This window comes from Carassius auratus, chromosome 20, assembly GCF_003368295.1.
Source record: "Carassius auratus strain Wakin chromosome 20, ASM336829v1, whole genome shotgun sequence".
Lineage (NCBI taxonomy): Eukaryota > Metazoa > Chordata > Actinopteri > Cypriniformes > Cyprinidae > Carassius > Carassius auratus.
The window spans coordinates 5,394,896-5,413,478 of record NC_039262.1 but is presented as its reverse complement, the minus strand read 5'-3'; the positions used below and the strand labels follow the sequence as shown (position 1 = coordinate 5,413,478).

The following is an 18,583-nucleotide window of genomic DNA, read 5'->3' as shown; positions in this document are numbered from 1 at the left end:
TATGAACTTATATATATATATATATATATATATATATATATATATATATATATATATATATATATATATATAATAGTTTAAACTATCTAAGGATGATTAAGTATGCATAAGATACAGAAACTGTTAATGCATTACATCATCATCACTTTTTTTCTAAAGTTGAATAAATTAAATTTGAACACATATTTATTAAAGTTATGAATAGAAATTGAACAGAATCTTTAATTCAGAAACACTATAACTCGGAATTCTGTTTGAAAACAAAATCTCTAACCTAATAGCATGTTTTCTTTTCTTTCTTTTTTTCAAAAAGTCAAAAATGTTTATATTGAATTTCTGTAATAGGCCTATAGCAAAGCCATAATTCCTTAAAAATCAGTGTGCTTGTTTCTCTTGCGAGACCTGGCAACCCTGATGTATATGTGTGTGTGTGTGTGTGTGTGTGTGTTAGGGCAGGGCTGCAGTGAAGCGCAGCTGATGTGTGTGATTCTCTTGTCAGACGCGTTTGTATTTCGGATCTTCTTGTATTTCGGTGGAAATCGGTGAGCTTTTTTGATCGTATGATTTCATCGATATGTGTTCATGACGGAACCGCCTTCATCTTTTATTCATTCGTGCAGACCGCAGAGATTTGCACCGGGACTGACACTATGCGCTCGGTAACCGGCTGATGCTGATGCTGACATCTTCCATCATCCATCTGCTTTAACGGGAATACTGCGCTCATTCGTGATCCATTCATCTCGCAGACGGGTTCAACATGTCCATGAAAGCAAAAATCGGCGAGGCGGTGAAGGTGGTGGTTCGGTGTCGTCCGCTCAACCGTAAAGAGGAATCGATGGGGTACGAGAATATCGTGCAGATGGATGTGAAACTGGGCCAGGTGGCCCTGCGGAACCCCAAGGCGGGTCTGGGAGAGCTGCTCAAGAGCTTCACGTTCGACGCGGTTTACGACGCTTGTTCCAAACAGAGCGATCTGTACGACGAGACGGTGCGACCGCTCATCGACTCGGTTCTGCGCGGCTTCAACGGCACCATCTTCGCGTACGGACAGACGGGAACCGGGAAGACGTACACCATGCAAGGCCAGTGGCTGGACGCCGAGCGCCGCGGAATCATCCCGAACTCGTTCGAGCACATCTTCACGCACATCTCGCGCTCTCAGAACCAGCAGTACCTGGTCCGGGCCTCTTATTTGGAGATCTACCAGGAGGAGATCCGTGACCTGCTCACCAAAGACCACAGCAAGAAGCTGGAGCTGAAGGAGAGCGCCGACTCAGGGGTCTACATCAAAGATCTGTCCTCCTTCGTCACCAAGAACGTGAAGGAGATCGAGCATGTGATGAATGTTGGGAACCAGAGCAGATCTGTGGGCTTTACCAACATGAACGAGCACAGCTCGAGGTCTCATGCTATCTTTATCATCACGGTGGAGTGCAGCCAGCTTGGGCCGGATGGACAGAACCATATTCGCGTTGGCAAACTCAACTTGGTTGACCTGGCTGGCAGCGAGCGACAGACCAAGACTGGCGTCCAAGGAGAACGTCTGAAGGAGGCCACCAAGATCAACCTGTCCCTCTCCGCTCTGGGAAACGTAATCTCTGCGTTGGTGGACGGACGAAGTTCTCACGTTCCCTACCGTGACTCTAAACTCACACGGTTGCTGCAGGACTCATTGGGTGGGAACGCCAAGACCATCATGGTGGCCACGTTGGGACCGGCCTCCTACAATTACGAGGAGACCTTGACCACCTTGCGTTACGCCAACCGCGCCAAGAACATCAAGAACAAGCCTCGTGTCAACGAAGACCCAAAAGACGCCCTCCTGAGGGAGTTCCAGGAGGAGATCGCCCGGCTGAAAGCGCAGCTGGATAAACGCGGCATGCTCACCAAGAGGAAGAGGAGGAGCAGGAGACTGAGGAAGATCGGAGATGGTGGCGAGGTAGAAGAGGGAGAGGAGGATGATGTTGAAGATGAGGAAGAGGAGGAGGAGGAAAGTGTGGAGAAGGAGGCGCAGGAGTACATGAAGGAGCAGCAGGAGAAGCTGGAAAGAGAGAAGGAGGCCATCAGAGATGATCATTCACTGGTGGCCGAGGAGAAACAGAGACTCCTGGAGGAAAAAGAGAGGATGATGAGACATCTGAAGAAGGAGCAGGAGGCCACAGATCTTCTCACAGCCAAGTTTAAGGTGAGTAAGATTGTGTGTGTGGTGTTTATGGCTGTTTCAGGTGCCATTTATGTGTAGAATGAGTTTAAAGTGAATGAAATTTGAAACTTCTTAAACGATTAAAAGAACTCAGAAAAAGTTATTTATATACAGTTATTCATTAATATAAATGGAGACAGGATCCATGTGTTCAACACAAGTTCAACACAAGCTACTGTTGGTCTTCTGAGGTTGACGATCCTTTCATATCTAAACAAGACCATAGCTGCTTTTTTCAGAACAGTTTGGTTTTTAATTCCCATAGATGCGGTCAGGTTATAGAGAAGTGTATTTAATAACAGGGTAGAGATCTGATAGACTCAGTCATAGACGGCTGATGGTGGACAGCGTGACCTGCTGTGCTCAGCCAATCATGTGATCTTGTTGATTCTTGGTCATCATTAAGCCAATCAAAAGACAGTAGGCAGGCAGAGATTCTTTACACTGTCTGGAGTAAAAGCATTGATTACAGTTAACATGCTAACATTAGTAATGGTCTGATTCCCATCATCAGTGTCTGCGTGTCAGGGTTATCATCAACTAAAACTAAAACCATAAAAAAAGTATACACACACACACACACACTATTTTTAAACTATAATGCATAAACTATTTGAATGAACTGTTCTAATAAAACTATTTTATATTGTATTTTTTAAATAAACATCAACTGAAATAAAAAACTTCAACTTATTAATTTCATCTGGGTTCCAAAATTACTAAAACTTTAACTAAAATTAAAACTGAAATGGCAAATATAAAAATATGATCGGCTAAAAGATAATGCAAAAAATGTAAACTTAAAAGCTGTATAAATATAAAAAAGCATAAAAATGATAAAAACAATAAAATTTGTAAAATTTAAAATTAAAACAAAAACAGAAAGAAAAAAATTTATCTATATAAAATCTATAATAGTACATTAATCATAAAATAACCCTGTGTGTTCTCTGTAGTCATGTGACCTGATGCATCTTGTGATGATGTATCGCATGACATCATGTCTTCACATGTACTGGAGTGTTTGTGACGGCACTGCAGGCTGCTGGAAGTAGCTCTTCATTTTCATATGAGAGGTGTTTGCTGAGGTTCTGGCCAGATGCAGGAGGAGAGAGGGGCTTCAGATTTATAAATAACTCTGATCATTGGTGGGTCATTTCCCGACAGGTGATGATTCATCACGACCTCATCCTGTTCCCTGCGCTGAGCCAATCCCATCACTCGATCTCAAACAATAACAGCAACACAGGAAATATTTCACTGCACATCTGAGTACAAACACAACGGCTGTGTTCACAATCACATACTACCTGTATAGTGTATACTAAATGTGACCCTGCAGCACTTAAGGCGCTGGGGTATATTTTGAGCAATAGCCAAAAAAACATTGTATGGGTTTTCTTTTATGCCAAAAATCATTAAGGATATTAAGTAAAGATCGTGTTCCATGAAGATATTTTGTAAATTTCCTACCGTGAATATATCAAAACTTAATTTTTGATTAGTCATATGCATTGCTAAAAATTCATTTGGACAACTTTAAAGGCGATCTTCTCAGCATTTTTAATTTTTTGCATCCTCAGATTCCAGATTTTCAAATAGTTGTATCTCGGCTAAATATTGTCCAATCCTAATAAACCATACATCAATGGAAAGTGCATTTATTCAGCTGATGCAGAAGATGTATAAGACTGGTTTTGTGGTCCAGGGTTACATATATATTTGCGTATACTCTGGACAGTGTACGTGCTGCACACATAGTATTATTAGTATAGTGTCATTCCAAATTTAGCTCATGACTCAGTTTTTGCCCCAGATTTGTTGTGCTGCTGCAGTGAATTGAGTGTTTAATTGTGAATCCCCAACGCTCATGTGCCTGTTTAACCTGAGGAACAGACTAAACCACTTCACACACACATTTAGCCCTTAATGCCTGTTTACACAACTGTCTTCTAGTTTAATTATAGTGTCATTTAAAGAAAGGACGTGGAGGCGAGACAGACAGACAGGAAGAGACATAATTATATAGTGTCTTTTGGATTGTTTGTGTCTGTGACTGATTATAATGTTGTGTAATATTAGTATAATCATACTGTTTTTACAGTGTGTAGAATATATACCAGTGTTACTATTGTTAACAAAACTATTAAAAATCAATTTTAATAGTCAAATAAACCTGAGAATGAAGTAGAATATAAATATTGAATGGAAATCTTAAGCTAAACTGTTGCTTCAGCAACTAACTGAAATTAATGATCTAAAGTACTAAAATAGCTAAAAATTTAATATGAATAATAAATATAAAATATTCTAACTAATAAAAATGACAAAAACACAAATCAAAATTACTAGAATTTATATTAAAACTAATGGTAAAAAGAAAACTGAAAACATACAAATAAAAACTAAATATTATAAAAAAAATAGTATTAATAAATGCTGCAACATTATATATATATATATATATATATATATATATATATATATATATATATATATATATATATATATATATATATATATATATATAATACTGATCGATTAATATTGCATATTTGTATAATGCAATTCCTAGGTAATTTGAAATATACTAAAACTACTCATATTAATAAATAAAAAACTAACAGTAAAGATGAAATCAAATAAATGAAAGCTAAACAGAAATATGAAAAAAGAGAAAAGAACATAAGATCAAGGTATATTGAAATTAATATTAAAATGAAAACTGAAAATATACAAATCATTTTTGGATACATGGAATCCCCAGATGATGGAGTAAAAATGCAGCTGATGCCACTTGCTGAATTTAAAATTCAACATGATTGTTTGACAGTATATTGTTATATAATGAATGCTAGTATTCAGTTCCAAACATAGTCTGTGCGTGCTGACAGTAAACTCAGTCATTGGCCATCTCCCAGCATGCTTTGCTGAAATATTGATGTGTCAGCGTCTATGTGCTGGTGGGCGGAGCTTCCCTTCAGAGCTTCTGGCCAATGAATTCCTCAGCAGTGTGAATAGATAATGAGCCAGACTGGTCCTGAGCTCTGTTGCCGTGGTGACGGGAGTGTGGGGGGTCTGGATGGAAAGGTCTCTGTTAAAGGAGAGCATCTTCACTGCTGAGTGTGTGTGTGTGTGTGTGTGTGTGTGTGTGATGACGGAGCGTCCTGCTGATGCTTCCCCGGAGGCCAGTGTCTATTTTAAACCATCTCTCTGTTTCTCTCTCTATTCTGAATCTTTTTTCCATCACTACTGTAACAGAATACTACATTCTATATACAAGACAAAATATTACTCAAGCCTCTAGATATGAGTGTGTAAAGAGTTTAGCAGTCTTTTATTTATGTTTAACATTTTTTTATTTTTTTATACTAATTTCATAATTTTACATAAATTAAGTACTGACATTACTACTTTGATAATAGCAAAAATAAATTCAAGTTAAATAGACATAATGACAGTACAATAAGTAAACTAAAAAAATGGCAGACTAAAATCTAAAATGATAACTAAAAATATATAAAAAACAAAAATGTAAAATATGAATGAATTCTTTTAAGACCTGGGTGTGTTTTTTTTTTTGTGTGAATTAAATGTATTGTATTTTAATTGTTGTAGTTATAATAAGATCATCATAATTAAATATAAATGTTTAAAATAAAATAAAATAAATGACTAATGCACATAAAAAGTGCAAAAATATGAATTATATATACATATAATGCACCACATTTCTTTAAATATTTATTTTTTTATTTTTTGTGAATTAAATGTATTATCATTTAATTGTATACTGACATTACTGAAACGAAGTTAAATAGAAATGTTTAGAAATATGAAAAACTAAAACAAAAGACAAAATACAAATAACGAAAAAGTCTAAAATTCTAATAAAAAATAATATATTATTAAAAAAGCTCATTCAAATTATGAATTAATAACATTTTATTTTCAGGACCAGTTAGGTGCATTGGGCCAAATGTTACACCTAATTAATATTCACTACCATGATGGTAAGATTATAATATATGTGTGCGTATTATATGTATTATAGTTCCATTGCTTTTTTTTTTTTTTTTTAATTGTCTGTTAATCTGTTAGTCACACCGCTTAGTAAAAGTTGTACTAGTCTAAGTAAAACTGCCTTAAGCTCAGTTGCACCCCTTATTAATATGAATAACTATGCTGATAAGGTTTGCAATAGTCTCCGCCCCTCTGCTTGACTGTACATTAACCCAAGAAGGTTTTGGTTTCATCCCATGGGACAAAAAGCCCATTCTCTCCATCTTTCCATGTCTCTGCGAAAATCTGTCCTCCCTATCCCTCCGTTCCAGTCCCGAGTTCACAGAGAGAGACAGAGAGAGATGGACTGTGTGTGTAAATCAGCGGGACGTGTGCTGTGGAGTCTGATGGGTTCTGACAGGGTGTTTTAGATGTTATGAGCTGGTCTGATGGGCCGTGCAGTTCAGCTGTAGTTCTGGGCTCAGGCTTTGTTCTTGTTTCTGTCGTGGTTCTTTGACAATAATCTTTGTGTGTCACTAAAGCCGCGAGCTGCTGCCGTCCACAAAGAGAGCTCTGTGTGTCGAGTGGGGGAGGAGATTCAGAGCTGATTTTCCTCATGCCTTCTAAAAGCTCGTTCACACTTACAGCCATTTGTAGCAAGAAAGAAACCAGAATTTGTCCGTTATCAAAAAGAGTTGGTGATTTCAGGCCTTTCCATTGGCAGCAATCGCTTGTGACGCAACAAAATTGAGCAGTTTTCTATTTGTGCAGCATAACACCTAGAAGCCCCGCCCACAACCAATCTCATTGGTTCAAAGTTCCATTTGATTAAGCATATTATAAGATATTATATACTACTTTTAAAAAATATTTTATTTTATATTACTTATTAATTGTGAATATAAAAAAGTTAAATATAAATATTTCTTAAAAAGCAAAAACAAAAAAAGGCGAAAGTACATGTAATCAAAATAAAAAATGAAAATTTATTAATTGTTTATTTATTTTAATTTATAAAATATAGAAATGTATAACTGAAAAAAATAAGTTGAATAGAAATATAAAACAAATACATTTTCTTGAATATATATATATATATACACACTGTTTTGGTACCAAAAAAAAACTAAGCACTAAGTAATAATTACTTCCATTTAAACAGATTTTATTTCATTTTAATTAATATTTTTCAGAATTAAATTCTAAATATATATACATATATATATATATATATATATATATATATAAAGAAAACACATAACAGAATTAATAAAAGTAAAATGGAAAAAAATACTAAAAATATTAGTTACTTCTGTTTAGGTACTGAGTGTCTGCTGAAGGGTTTAGTTTTGTTTTATTTCCTTGTGAGATTGTGAACTGCATTTATTATATTAAAATTGTTTTAGTATCAATAAAAAAACCTAAACATTTAAAAATAAATATAAAAAAAAGATAAAAGCACATTAAATGACTAAAACTTTTGAACAGTAGAGTATATAAAATGCAAAATGAGTGTCTTTAGTAATTTTATTTAGCTTTATATAAAAGCAGCTGAGGTGATTTGATATATCCGAATGAGTGTGACCTCTACATGTGATCCGCTGCTGATGTTGATGCTTTCTTGTGGTTGCCAGGCGATGGAGAGCAAGCTGCTGGTTGGTGGGAAGAACATTATTGATCACACTAATGAGCAACAGAAGATGCTTGAACAGAAAAGACACGAGATTGCAGAACAGGTAACACACACTCCACCTTCAGCATCCATATGTGCTCGTGTACAACACATAACTGCGTGTGTGCATGTGTGTGTGTGTGCAGACACGCAGAGAGAGAGAAATACAGCAGCAAGTGGTGGCTCAGGATGAGGAGACGCTAGAACTCAGAGAAACATTCTCCTCACTGCAACAGGAAGTGGAAGCAAAGACCAAGAAACTCAAAAAGGTGAGATACACACTTACACCTGGAGAGAGGTGAAGCACGGTGATGGCGTCACTTTCAGAGATTGTAATGAAGAGAAGGTCCTTGTTTTAGGACCAGTGGTTCCCAATATTAAGTAATTCTGAGATGCTTCTTCTCATTTGATAATTATTTATTTTTATTTGGAACTTTATTCATACAAACCAAAAGATTAACAACAGATTAATAACAAATCTAAACTGGTTTTCTTCACAGATAAATAGTTAATGGAGTATAATGGTATATTAAGGGGTCAGCAATATGTTTATTTTAGTATCACTCACTGTAAACAATAAAAACTTCTCCAACTCAATATTTTCTAGAGACTGGAGTTTTGTTTCTGTTAATGTTAATTTTATTTCAAGACAACAAGAATATTTGTTTTTGGTTTTAGTTTTGGTAAAATCTAATAAACCGTTTTTTTGTAAATGCATGCATTAAATTGACCAAAAATGTCAGTAAAGACATTTGTAATGGTATAAAAGATCTCTGTTTCAAATAAATGCTTAATAAACTTTCTATTCTTCAAAAAATCCTGAAAATTAAGTATTATGGTTTCTACAAATATATTAAGCAGCACAACTGTTTTCAAATTTATTATAATCAGAAATGTTTCTTGAGCAGTATATTAGAATGATTTCTGAAGGATCATGTGACTCTGAAGACTGGAGGAATGATGCTGAAAATACAGCTGTGCATCACAGAAATAAATCACATAATACAATATATTCGCATAGAAAACACTTATTTTAAATAATAATAATATAATAATATTTTAGAATATAATATTTTAAGTAATAATATTTTATAATAATACTACTTTTACTGTATTTTTAATCAAATAAATGCAGACTTGGTGAGTATTATAAAAATATGAAATCTGATCTTCGCCATACATCAGACTCGTTTGAATGAGCCTTTAGCAACCAGTGAACAGACTGACAACAAACAGACGTGTAACAGCTCTGAGTTCCCTAACTCCTGTTCCTCTTGCTCCCCCCTTAATTCTGGACCTTTGACCTTTGACCCCTGGATCACCCCTGACCCCACTCCCTGTGAAAATAAAACACCTTTTATCAGTACAAGAAGGTTAGTTTGTTCTACACTTGCTCAGTTGCTGGCTGTCAGGGGCTACGAGGCTAATGCTAAATGCTAGTTTTGGCATTAAAGCATTATGAAAAGCACAAACGCTTTCACAGCAACTAATTCTAGCCAACCCTCTTTAATCTTCATGGCTACTGCTGGCATGCTAACCACCAAAACCGTCCTCCTGAAGCTCTGATGACTTCAGAGATTCATTCTCAACAGCAGACAGGCCAAACAGAACTGAGCTCCACTGTCCCCATATTAATCTGCACGCCACTTCCTGTCAGAACACATCACTTCCTGTTGGGTTCTGAGCATGGAATAACTGCTTTGATGTTCAAATGAAACATAACCAGCTGCCTGAAAGTCCTTTAGAGCCTTTACATGCTCCTTACTTACTTGACCTTTAACCCCTGCTAACCTCTCACACTAACACTGAGCACTGAGTGACTGCACGAGAGTGATGATGATGATGATGAAGATGAAGAAGGATGGAAGGAAGGATGATGAATGAAAGGAAGGATAAATGAATGGAAGGATGAAGAAGATGAATAGATGGATGGATGGATGATAATGATAAAGAATGGAAGAATGAAGAAGATGAATAGATGGATGGATGATGATTATGAATGATGGATGATGATGATGAAAGATGTTTGGATGGATGATGATGATGATAAAGGATGGATGAATAGATGAAGATCATTGGATGGATAGATGAATGGATAGATGAAGAAGATGGATGGGTGATGATGATGAAGGATGGATGGATAGATGGTTGGTAGAAGAAAGATGGATGGATGGATGATTATGATGAAGGATGGATGGATGACGAAATGAAGGATGGATGGATGGATGGATGGATGGATGGATGACGAAATGAAGGATGGATGGATGGATGGATGATGATGATGAAGGATGGATGGATAGATGAAGATCATTGGATGGATGGATGATAATGATAAGGATGGATGGATGGATGAATGATTGATGAAGGTTGGACAGATGATAATAGTGATGATGATGATGATGATCACACATTTTCTCTCTCTCTCTCTCTCTCTCTGTGTGTGTGTGTGTGTGTGTGCAGCTGTATGCGAAGCTTCAGTCTCTGAAGGCAGATATTCAGGATGTGAATGATGAGCATGTGAGGAGCCGACAGGAGCTGGAGCAAACACAGAATGAACTGACCAGAGAACTCAAATTCAAGTGAGACCGTGCATCATTAATTTGATCTGTGCATGGTTTTACCACGGCTTACGTTTAAGAACAATCACACAGCTGCATGAATGTCTGCAGTGTCCACAGCTAATGTGTCTGTGTCTCTGCAGATATCTGATTATAGAGAACTTTATACCTCCTGAAGAGAAGAATAAAATCATGAACAGACTTCAGTTTGATGCTGAAGAAGACCAGTGGAAGTTTCAGCCCCTCGTTCCTGCGGAGAAGTGAGTGAACCTCCATCTATACATGTGATGCATCAGATACTAATACTTTATATTCACTGCTTTACACATTTTAGAATAATAGTAAAGTCATCAAAATGATTGAATAGCACAAATTTAGTTTTGTAACAAAATGTATACATAGGTACAATTTTTTTGAATCTTTAGAACAAAAGATCTTCTGTTCCTGGAAAACAGAATTACCATGGTACTAACTTGGTATTTCACAGAATATCATAGTGATATACCATAATGCTTTAAGTGGCACAATGATTTTTATTATTTTAAATTTATGCATTTAGCAGACGCTTTTATCCAAAGCGACTTACAGTGCATTCAGGCTATACATTTTTACATATCATGTGTTCCCGGGGAATCGAACCCACAACCTTGCGCTGTTAGCGCTTGTTAGAGCTACAGGAACATTATTATTATAAGTATATTGATTATAGGGGTTGGTTGTCGTTAACAAAAACCATAAAAAAATTAAAATAATTAATGCAAATAATCTAAATGTTAAATGAAATTAAATATATATTTTAAAAGGTTATAACTTATTTATTTCAGTTTTTCATGGCAACATTTCTATTTAAAAAAACACATTTATAAAAAAAACAATTAAAAAATGTATTTTAACTAAAATCAAAATCAGGAAATATAAAAATAGTATCTAGTCACAAAACTATGATACTATTTCAGTGGTACTAAACGGACCTGGCAGAACAGCTCAGATACTGAAGTGAAGGTGATGTTCTGCTCTGTTTTCTGTGTTCACGCAGTAAATTCACACAGATGAAGAGAAGACCCGCCTCCGCTGTGGGATACAAGCGACCAACCAGCCAGTTTGCCAGAATTGCCATAGCGATGGGCGCTCATTCCAGATACAGGGTATGTTTATGGAGAGAAAGATGGAAGTGTAGGAAGAAAAAGTGGAATGTGGCCAGAGGATGTCAAATCAAATATTTGAAATTATTCATGTTCTGGTTTGTGTGATTATGTCCAATCCAAATATATGTTGAGGATGATTTTTTTGCAGTGTGCTGTTTTATGAAGTTGTGCTTGTGTCTTTTATCCCTCATGTTCCTCCGTAGGCAGAGAATATAATGGTTCTGGAGCTGGACTTGACTCCCCCTGTCGTGTTTCAACTGGATCTCCCGAGGTCTGGATCAGAGGTGGAACCGTCCCGAGACGTTCTGTTGGACAACACCAGCTACAGAGAGAAATCAGCGGCCGGACGGGTCCGAAAATCTCAGTCATGGTCAGTAAAAGGTTTAACAATCATCACACACACACACACACACACACACACACACACACAAAAATTAATAAATAAAATAATAAAAAAAAAAAAAAAAAATATATATATATATATATATATATATATATATATATATATATATATATATATATATATATATATATATATATATATATATATATATATATAAGAATTATAACTTTTTTTACATATTCAAATATAAGATTTATATAGAAAATGATATACTATATATATATATATATATATATATATATATATATATATATATATATATATATATATATATATATATATATATATATCCATATATATATCCATATATATATATATCCATATATATTCTGTATATAATTTTTTTTTTGGAAAATATATTTAATTTAATGTAATAATAATTTAATAATTAATATATATTCAAAAACTATATATAATATAACAAATAATAAATATTACTAATGTATATATATATATATATATATATATATAAATAAAGATATAAAAAGAAAAAATTTTCATTATACACGCACACACACACAGTATCTACTGTATATAAATAGTATATTTGAATATATAAAAAAATAGTTAAATAGTTAAATACATTTAAATGTAGTTTAATAATAAAAACAACTTTATATACATTGTTATGTTAATAAATAAAATATCAAATTGTTTTCAAAATTATTTATAATATTGAATATAATTAATCATAACTTCATAATAATTATTTATTTTATAAATATATAAATATAATATGCAATAAATATATATTTATCTTAAATGATTTGTGTTTATGATTAGATAAAATTGGGATTATAGTGCAATATGGTCCATAGGGTAATCCAAGATTAACTCATAATCTCTATAACATAGAGCTCGCGTACATAGTTGAATCTCAGTACAGATTTCTCAAATACAGGCTATTTTTGGAAATAAATATTTATGTGTGTATTTCTCATACCATTTACTACTATAAAATGCAGTGTGAAAGTCTGAAATTTTTCCTCAAGTGACAGTATCCATGTAGGTCCTCTATGTCCCGCCTCTCTCAAACGTGTAGTTTTCTACAAAGTCCCTCCTTCCAAACAAAGGAAAAGTTGAAATCACATCATATGACCCCTTTAATACTACACCCTACACTTTACCGAACCTTCACCTCTTGTACTCTTGGTTTTTGAATAATTGTCTTTTTCAACTGGAGGATAGCCTAATGCACAAATGAATGCTTTAGCCTCACTCTGTTGAAACTTGGGACTCTTTACCTCCGATTTTATGGAAATAAGTCAAACTCGTTATGCAGGACATGATTACAAATCAGGACTGCCAAAATAAACATGTTTTGACTAGAAATTGTATTTAAAAATAAAACAAAAATGCCTTGATGCTGCAACTAGCTCCGTTAACCAAGCTCTTAATAAGACCACAGTGTTGCATAATTCACTTTAAATTACTCCAAACTATTTTAAAACAATGGTAGCACATTCAGCCTCTTATAGTAGGTCTTAGGTATTCTTTGCCTACTACATCTACTCAAACTGCTGTCGGCCCCAAGATAACGACATTATGTGTTCACAGGTGTCAGTCTCAGCAAGTCGTTTCCTCCTCAAGCTCCGCCCACTCTCTGGCATCCTCAGGGTCCCACAGCTTGCCACACCCACAGAGCATCACCATGGCCACAGCCAAGAAATGAGACTAGGAATTACCATATTCCCGCCCCCGTTAAGGATAAACAATAGTCAATCAATCCTACATAGACCAAGAAAGACGGGGGGAGACGAACCGTCTGTCATTATTAACCAAGGCTGAAGCGATCAAAGCTCCAACTAGATAAAAACCTGCCCGCGATCTGATGAAGCAGGACAAACCGTGAACACGGGGCTATACCCACAACTCATCAGGACCAATGAAACGATCAATATTAGTAAAATGATTCGGCCTTTCTCTCTCTCTCTTGCTCTCTGCTCCTCAGGACAGTGAAGACACTTTAATAACTACTATCAACAGCACTGAATAACATCGCCTTACCTGACACCTGAGGCTCTTTAAGCTAGTTATTTTAATTACTTTAGCTGCTTCCAAAACCGCTGGTCAACCTCAGTGTGTTTGTACTGACCTGCACAGGTCTGAACCAGGAGTAGAGCCACACACACCTCGAATGATGGAAGCCAAAACGGACGGGGCTTTGTGATCGCTCATCCTGAGCTTTGAAGATGAGAGCTGAGAGAGACGTCTCTCTTTCTATCTGCATGTCTTACTGTACCTGTGTGTCTTTGTGAATCTGATCAGGGGTCTGGATGGGAGGCGGGCGGGCGGCTGATTGGCTGGAGGAAGGATCGTCAGGGTTCCCACGAGCTCATGGAAAACCTGGAAATGTCAGGGAATGCGATTGGTTTTCCAGGCCTGGAAAAGTCATGGAAATTAATAGAATGTTAGTTGTGGAGATATAATTTGTGCAGTTTTAAAAATATAAATATACACATTATATAAATTAATATAAAAACATCAAAACGGAATTGTAAAATAAAATAAAATAAATATTATAAAACATAAAATATATATATATAGTCAATAAGTTTGTTTTTGTCAAAGTTTTTGAAATGCAAGGCTGCATTTATTTGATCAAAAGTGGAATATCAGGAAATGTTACTACACTTTAAATTAATTGTTTAAAGCATTTATTATTGTTGTTGTTGTTGTTGTTATAGTTTTCATTATTATAATTATTAATTTTAAAAACAGTTGTGATGCTTCATATTTTACGTGGAAACCATGATGCTTTTTTCAGGGTTCTTTAATGAATAGAATGTTCAAAAAAAGAGCATTTATTTGTTTTAGAATTTTTCTTTTAACATTATAAATGTCTTTACTGTCACATTTGATCAATGTAATGCATCCTTGCTGAATAAAAGTATTAATGTCTTTAAAAAAAAATAGGTGAAAAGGTGTGGGAACCCTAGATCTAGAAGAACCTGTGCTCTAGAATAGTCTGTATAGAGAGAACAGAGCATGTACTATATGAGCTGGGCTTTGCTTAGACCTTTAAACCACTGCACTAACTTAAAGCAATGAGACGGAATAGACAAAAACATTCATACACACACATATGCCTTGCTTACTTGATTTCCTCAAAGCAGCAGCCAGAAGCCCCTCTCCTGTAATTATGAACATATGTGGAGTTTCGTTATGTACAGGAGATTGGTGTGTTTATGTGTGTCAGACCTGTGTGTTACTGGATCTTGAGATGCTCTCACTGGATGGAATTAAAGGAGCAGTTCTCTGGCAAAAGATGATTGTTTTGTGAAAGTTTCTCTTTTTTTCACATGCAAAACTGCAGATGGATAGATAAGAAAGATAACTTTAACAACAGCTAGATTGGCGTCCACCCCAACACAGGATAATGTCCCACTTAGTCCTGATCTGAATTAGTATTCATGATATATGCTTCGAAGTCCCAAGGTGAATCAAATGATTTGCAATAAGTTCCGAATATATATTCCGATATAAATTAAATTATTCTTGAACCCACTCCGAAGTTCCTATCTTAGTTAAATTATTTGCAATATGTGATCCGAAGTTCCGATAAATCATTTGCGATCCCACTCCGAAGTCCTGATCTAAATCATATTATTTCCAATGCATGCTCCGAAGTCCCGATCTAAATAATGATTCACAAGCACACTCCAAAGTTCCAATATAACTCAAATTAATTGCAATGCACGCTCCAAAGTCCCGATAAATCATTTGCAAAGTTCCGATTAATCATTTGCGATCCCACTCCGAAGTCTTGATCTAAATCGTATTATTTGCAATGCATGCTCAGAAGTCCCGATCTAAATAATGATTCACGAGCACACTCCGAGGTTCCAATCTAACTCAAGTTATTTGTCATATGTGCTCCAAAGTCCCGATAAATCATTTGTGATTCCACTCCTTAGTCCTGATCTAACTCAAATTATTTGCAATGCATGCTCCAAAGTCCCGATCTAAACAATGATTCACGAGCATACTCCAAAGTTCCGATCTAAATCAAATGTTCCATGAAATGCGCTCCGAAATTTCCAATAAATGATTTGCGAACCAACTCAAAATTTCCGATCTAAATCAAATGACACGCGATATGTGCTCAGAAGTTCCGATAAATTATTTGTGATCCCACTTCAAAATCCCGATCTAAATCAAATTATTTGCAATGCACACTCCAAAGTCCCGATTCAAACAATGATTCACAAGCCCACTCCGAAGTTCTGATCGAAATCAAGTGATTCACGATTATGTGCTCCGATGTTCTGATAAATCGTTTGCATTTCCACTCCGAAGTCCTGATCTAACTCAAATAAATCGCAATGTACTCTCCAAAGTCCCAATCTAAACAATGAATCACGAGCCCACTCCGAAGTTCCGATCTAAATCAAATGATTCACGGAATACGCTCCTAAATTCCGATAAATGATTTGCGATCCCACTCCAAAGTTCCGATCTAAATCAAATGATTTGCTATATACGATCTAAAGTTCCGAAAAATTATTTGCAATCCCACTGAAGTCCCTATCTAAATCAAATGATTCATGATTCAAATGCTTTGAAGTCCTGATCTAAATTAAATGATTTGTGATATGGATCTGATTGGAAAACTTCAAAATATTGAATCATTTTACGATGCAGTTGTTTAAGCTCTGTTTCACCCATCATATGTGCTTTTTAAAGCCATTATAGCGATGTCAAAATTAAAAAAATGAATGCTGTTTTGAACAGTTTTTTGCAAGCGAATTGCTTGACCTTGAATGATCAATGCCACGAGTTTAAATCAATCTGCATAGTTCCAGCATAGATAACTCAACTGAATCAGTTGTTCCTCCACTTCTCGAGCCTTCAGCCATGTTTACACATCACTAGCTGTTGCTTGCAAGTTTTATGAGATTAACTAAAATAAGAGACAGAAGTATGAGGCTTTCCAAATCGAGGACATTCAACAGAGGTAAGCTAATGACACTCCATTATGATGAGCTACACCTCAAATGAATCAGATGAACACAATATAGGACAGGTGAATCATTCAGAATGATTCAGTTCTGTAGTAAGTTGTGATCCAGTGCTCATGAATCAGTGATCTGGTGTTTGTCAGATGTACAATGTATGAGCATCTCTACAGTTCTGCTCTTCAGTATATGCTCATGGATTACTATATCAGTGGAGATCTGCTGATGTCACTGAGTAAGTTTGGTGATTATATCCTGAAGGACATGACAATGTTTTTTATCTAATTATTTTATTTTTCAAAATGTAAAGAAATGATCATATTTGGATCATAATCATCATTCTATTTGAAATTGATTTCACGCTGTTCTTGCTGTGAAAGTAGACCTTTCTTCATGTTTTCCATCTTTCATTTCATTTGTCAGCTTTTATATTTTATTTATTTCTATCTTAATGAATCTGATTTCAGAATCTGATTAAATTTCTGTGTCTGTTCTTAATCTCCATTTAAAGTATTTATTAATTTGTTTACACACCCTTTTTTGTATTGATTCTGCCATCTAGTAAAAACAAAACAAAGCATCTTTTATAAAGATCTTTACAAAATTTTATCAAACTATTTGTTTTATTTATCAAATATCACTTTATAAAAATTAAATGAAAAGTCTGACGGCGATTGAACTACCATTTAAAGGTTTTGTGTTGGTGAGATTTTTATGTTTTTTAAGTCTCTTATGATCACCAAGATTGCATTTATTTGATCAAAAATACAGTAGCCTAAAAACAGTAGCCTAAATATTTTTATAATATGAAAATGTAATATATTTTAAAATTTAATTTATCACTGTGATGACATAACTGTATTTTCAGCATCATCACTCCAGTCTTCACTATGATCCTTCAGAAATCATTCTAATGATGATTTGCTGCTCAAGAAACATTTCTGATTATTATCAGTATTGAAAACGTGCTGCTTCATATTTTTGAGCAAACCATGATAAAGGCTATTTTGGATAATTTGGATAATAAATAGAAAGTGCAAAATAGAAATAGAAATATTTTGTACAATTATAAATGTCTTTATTGTCTTTTTCTCTGAATAACATCTTGCCAAAAATGGGCACAGGTCAGGCAGTCTCGCTCTCCCTCAGTCTGATGGAGGTTTACAGTAGAGCTGCTGATGCAGTTTATCTCGATCTTCTCTGAATAATTAACGCACGGACCCACGCGGCTCCTTCCGTTACGGTTAACCGGGGGAGGCTGGAGGTCGTGTGCGGTCGGTGTGCCGGTGTCGTGTTCTGTTTAACCTACATGAGGGTCATTTCCCTTTCATCAGTGTCACTTCAGCGACTAAAGGAGCGCTCACTAAACACTTGTGCGGGTTGATTTCATGATTGACAGGCCTCTTTAGAAATGAGTTCACTCACCTGGACTGAACATACATTGGAAATGCTCAATTTCATGTTTTTTAACATATGACATAAAACTGACATTTTACAGACGTCTGTCAGAGGTTTGTACACAGATACAGTTTCCAGACCAATAATCTGAAAAGAATAAAAAAAAAAAAAAAATTCTAATGGTTTCCACTACCATAACAAACATTACAAACGATTTACTTTTAACCATTAAAACCATTAA

The 18,583-nt window shown here is 35.2% G+C and overlaps 1 protein-coding gene across 3 annotated transcripts; it reads left to right on the top strand.

Annotated features, from left to right (window-relative positions):
• The first annotated feature begins 432 nt into the window (after window positions 1-432).
• On the top strand, window positions 433-15,258 carry LOC113120663 (kinesin-like protein KIF3C). 3 transcript variants are annotated; one of them, XM_026290625.1, is made up of 10 exons: window positions 435-542; window positions 621-2,188; window positions 7,843-7,944; window positions 8,027-8,149; window positions 9,245-9,253; window positions 10,341-10,459; window positions 10,582-10,698; window positions 11,475-11,583; window positions 11,787-11,953; window positions 13,544-15,258. In XM_026290625.1, the coding sequence occupies exons 2-10, from the start codon at window positions 761-763 to the stop codon at window positions 13,656-13,658; spliced, it is 2,289 nt and encodes a 762-aa protein (XP_026146410.1). In that variant the 5' UTR covers window positions 435-542; window positions 621-760; the 3' UTR covers window positions 13,659-15,258. The 3 variants fall into 3 exon arrangements, with proteins under 3 accessions (XP_026146409.1, XP_026146411.1, XP_026146410.1); XM_026290624.1 differs by having other exon boundaries at window positions 433-2,188; XM_026290626.1 differs by lacking the exon at window positions 9,245-9,253 and having other exon boundaries at window positions 433-2,188.
• The last annotated feature ends 3,325 nt before the right edge of the window (window positions 15,259-18,583 follow it).

Coding starts and splice junctions, on each gene's coding strand:
- LOC113120663 (XM_026290624.1), top strand. CDS start 761: ATGTCCATGAAAGCAAAAATCGGCGAGGCGGTGAAGGTGGTGGTTCGG. Junction 7,945..8,026: donor GACACGAGATTGCAGAACAG/GTAACACACACT, acceptor GTGTGTGTGCAG/ACACGCAGAGAGAGAGAAAT. Junction 10,699..11,474: donor CCCCTCGTTCCTGCGGAGAA/GTGAGTGAACCT, acceptor GTGTTCACGCAG/TAAATTCACACAGATGAAGA.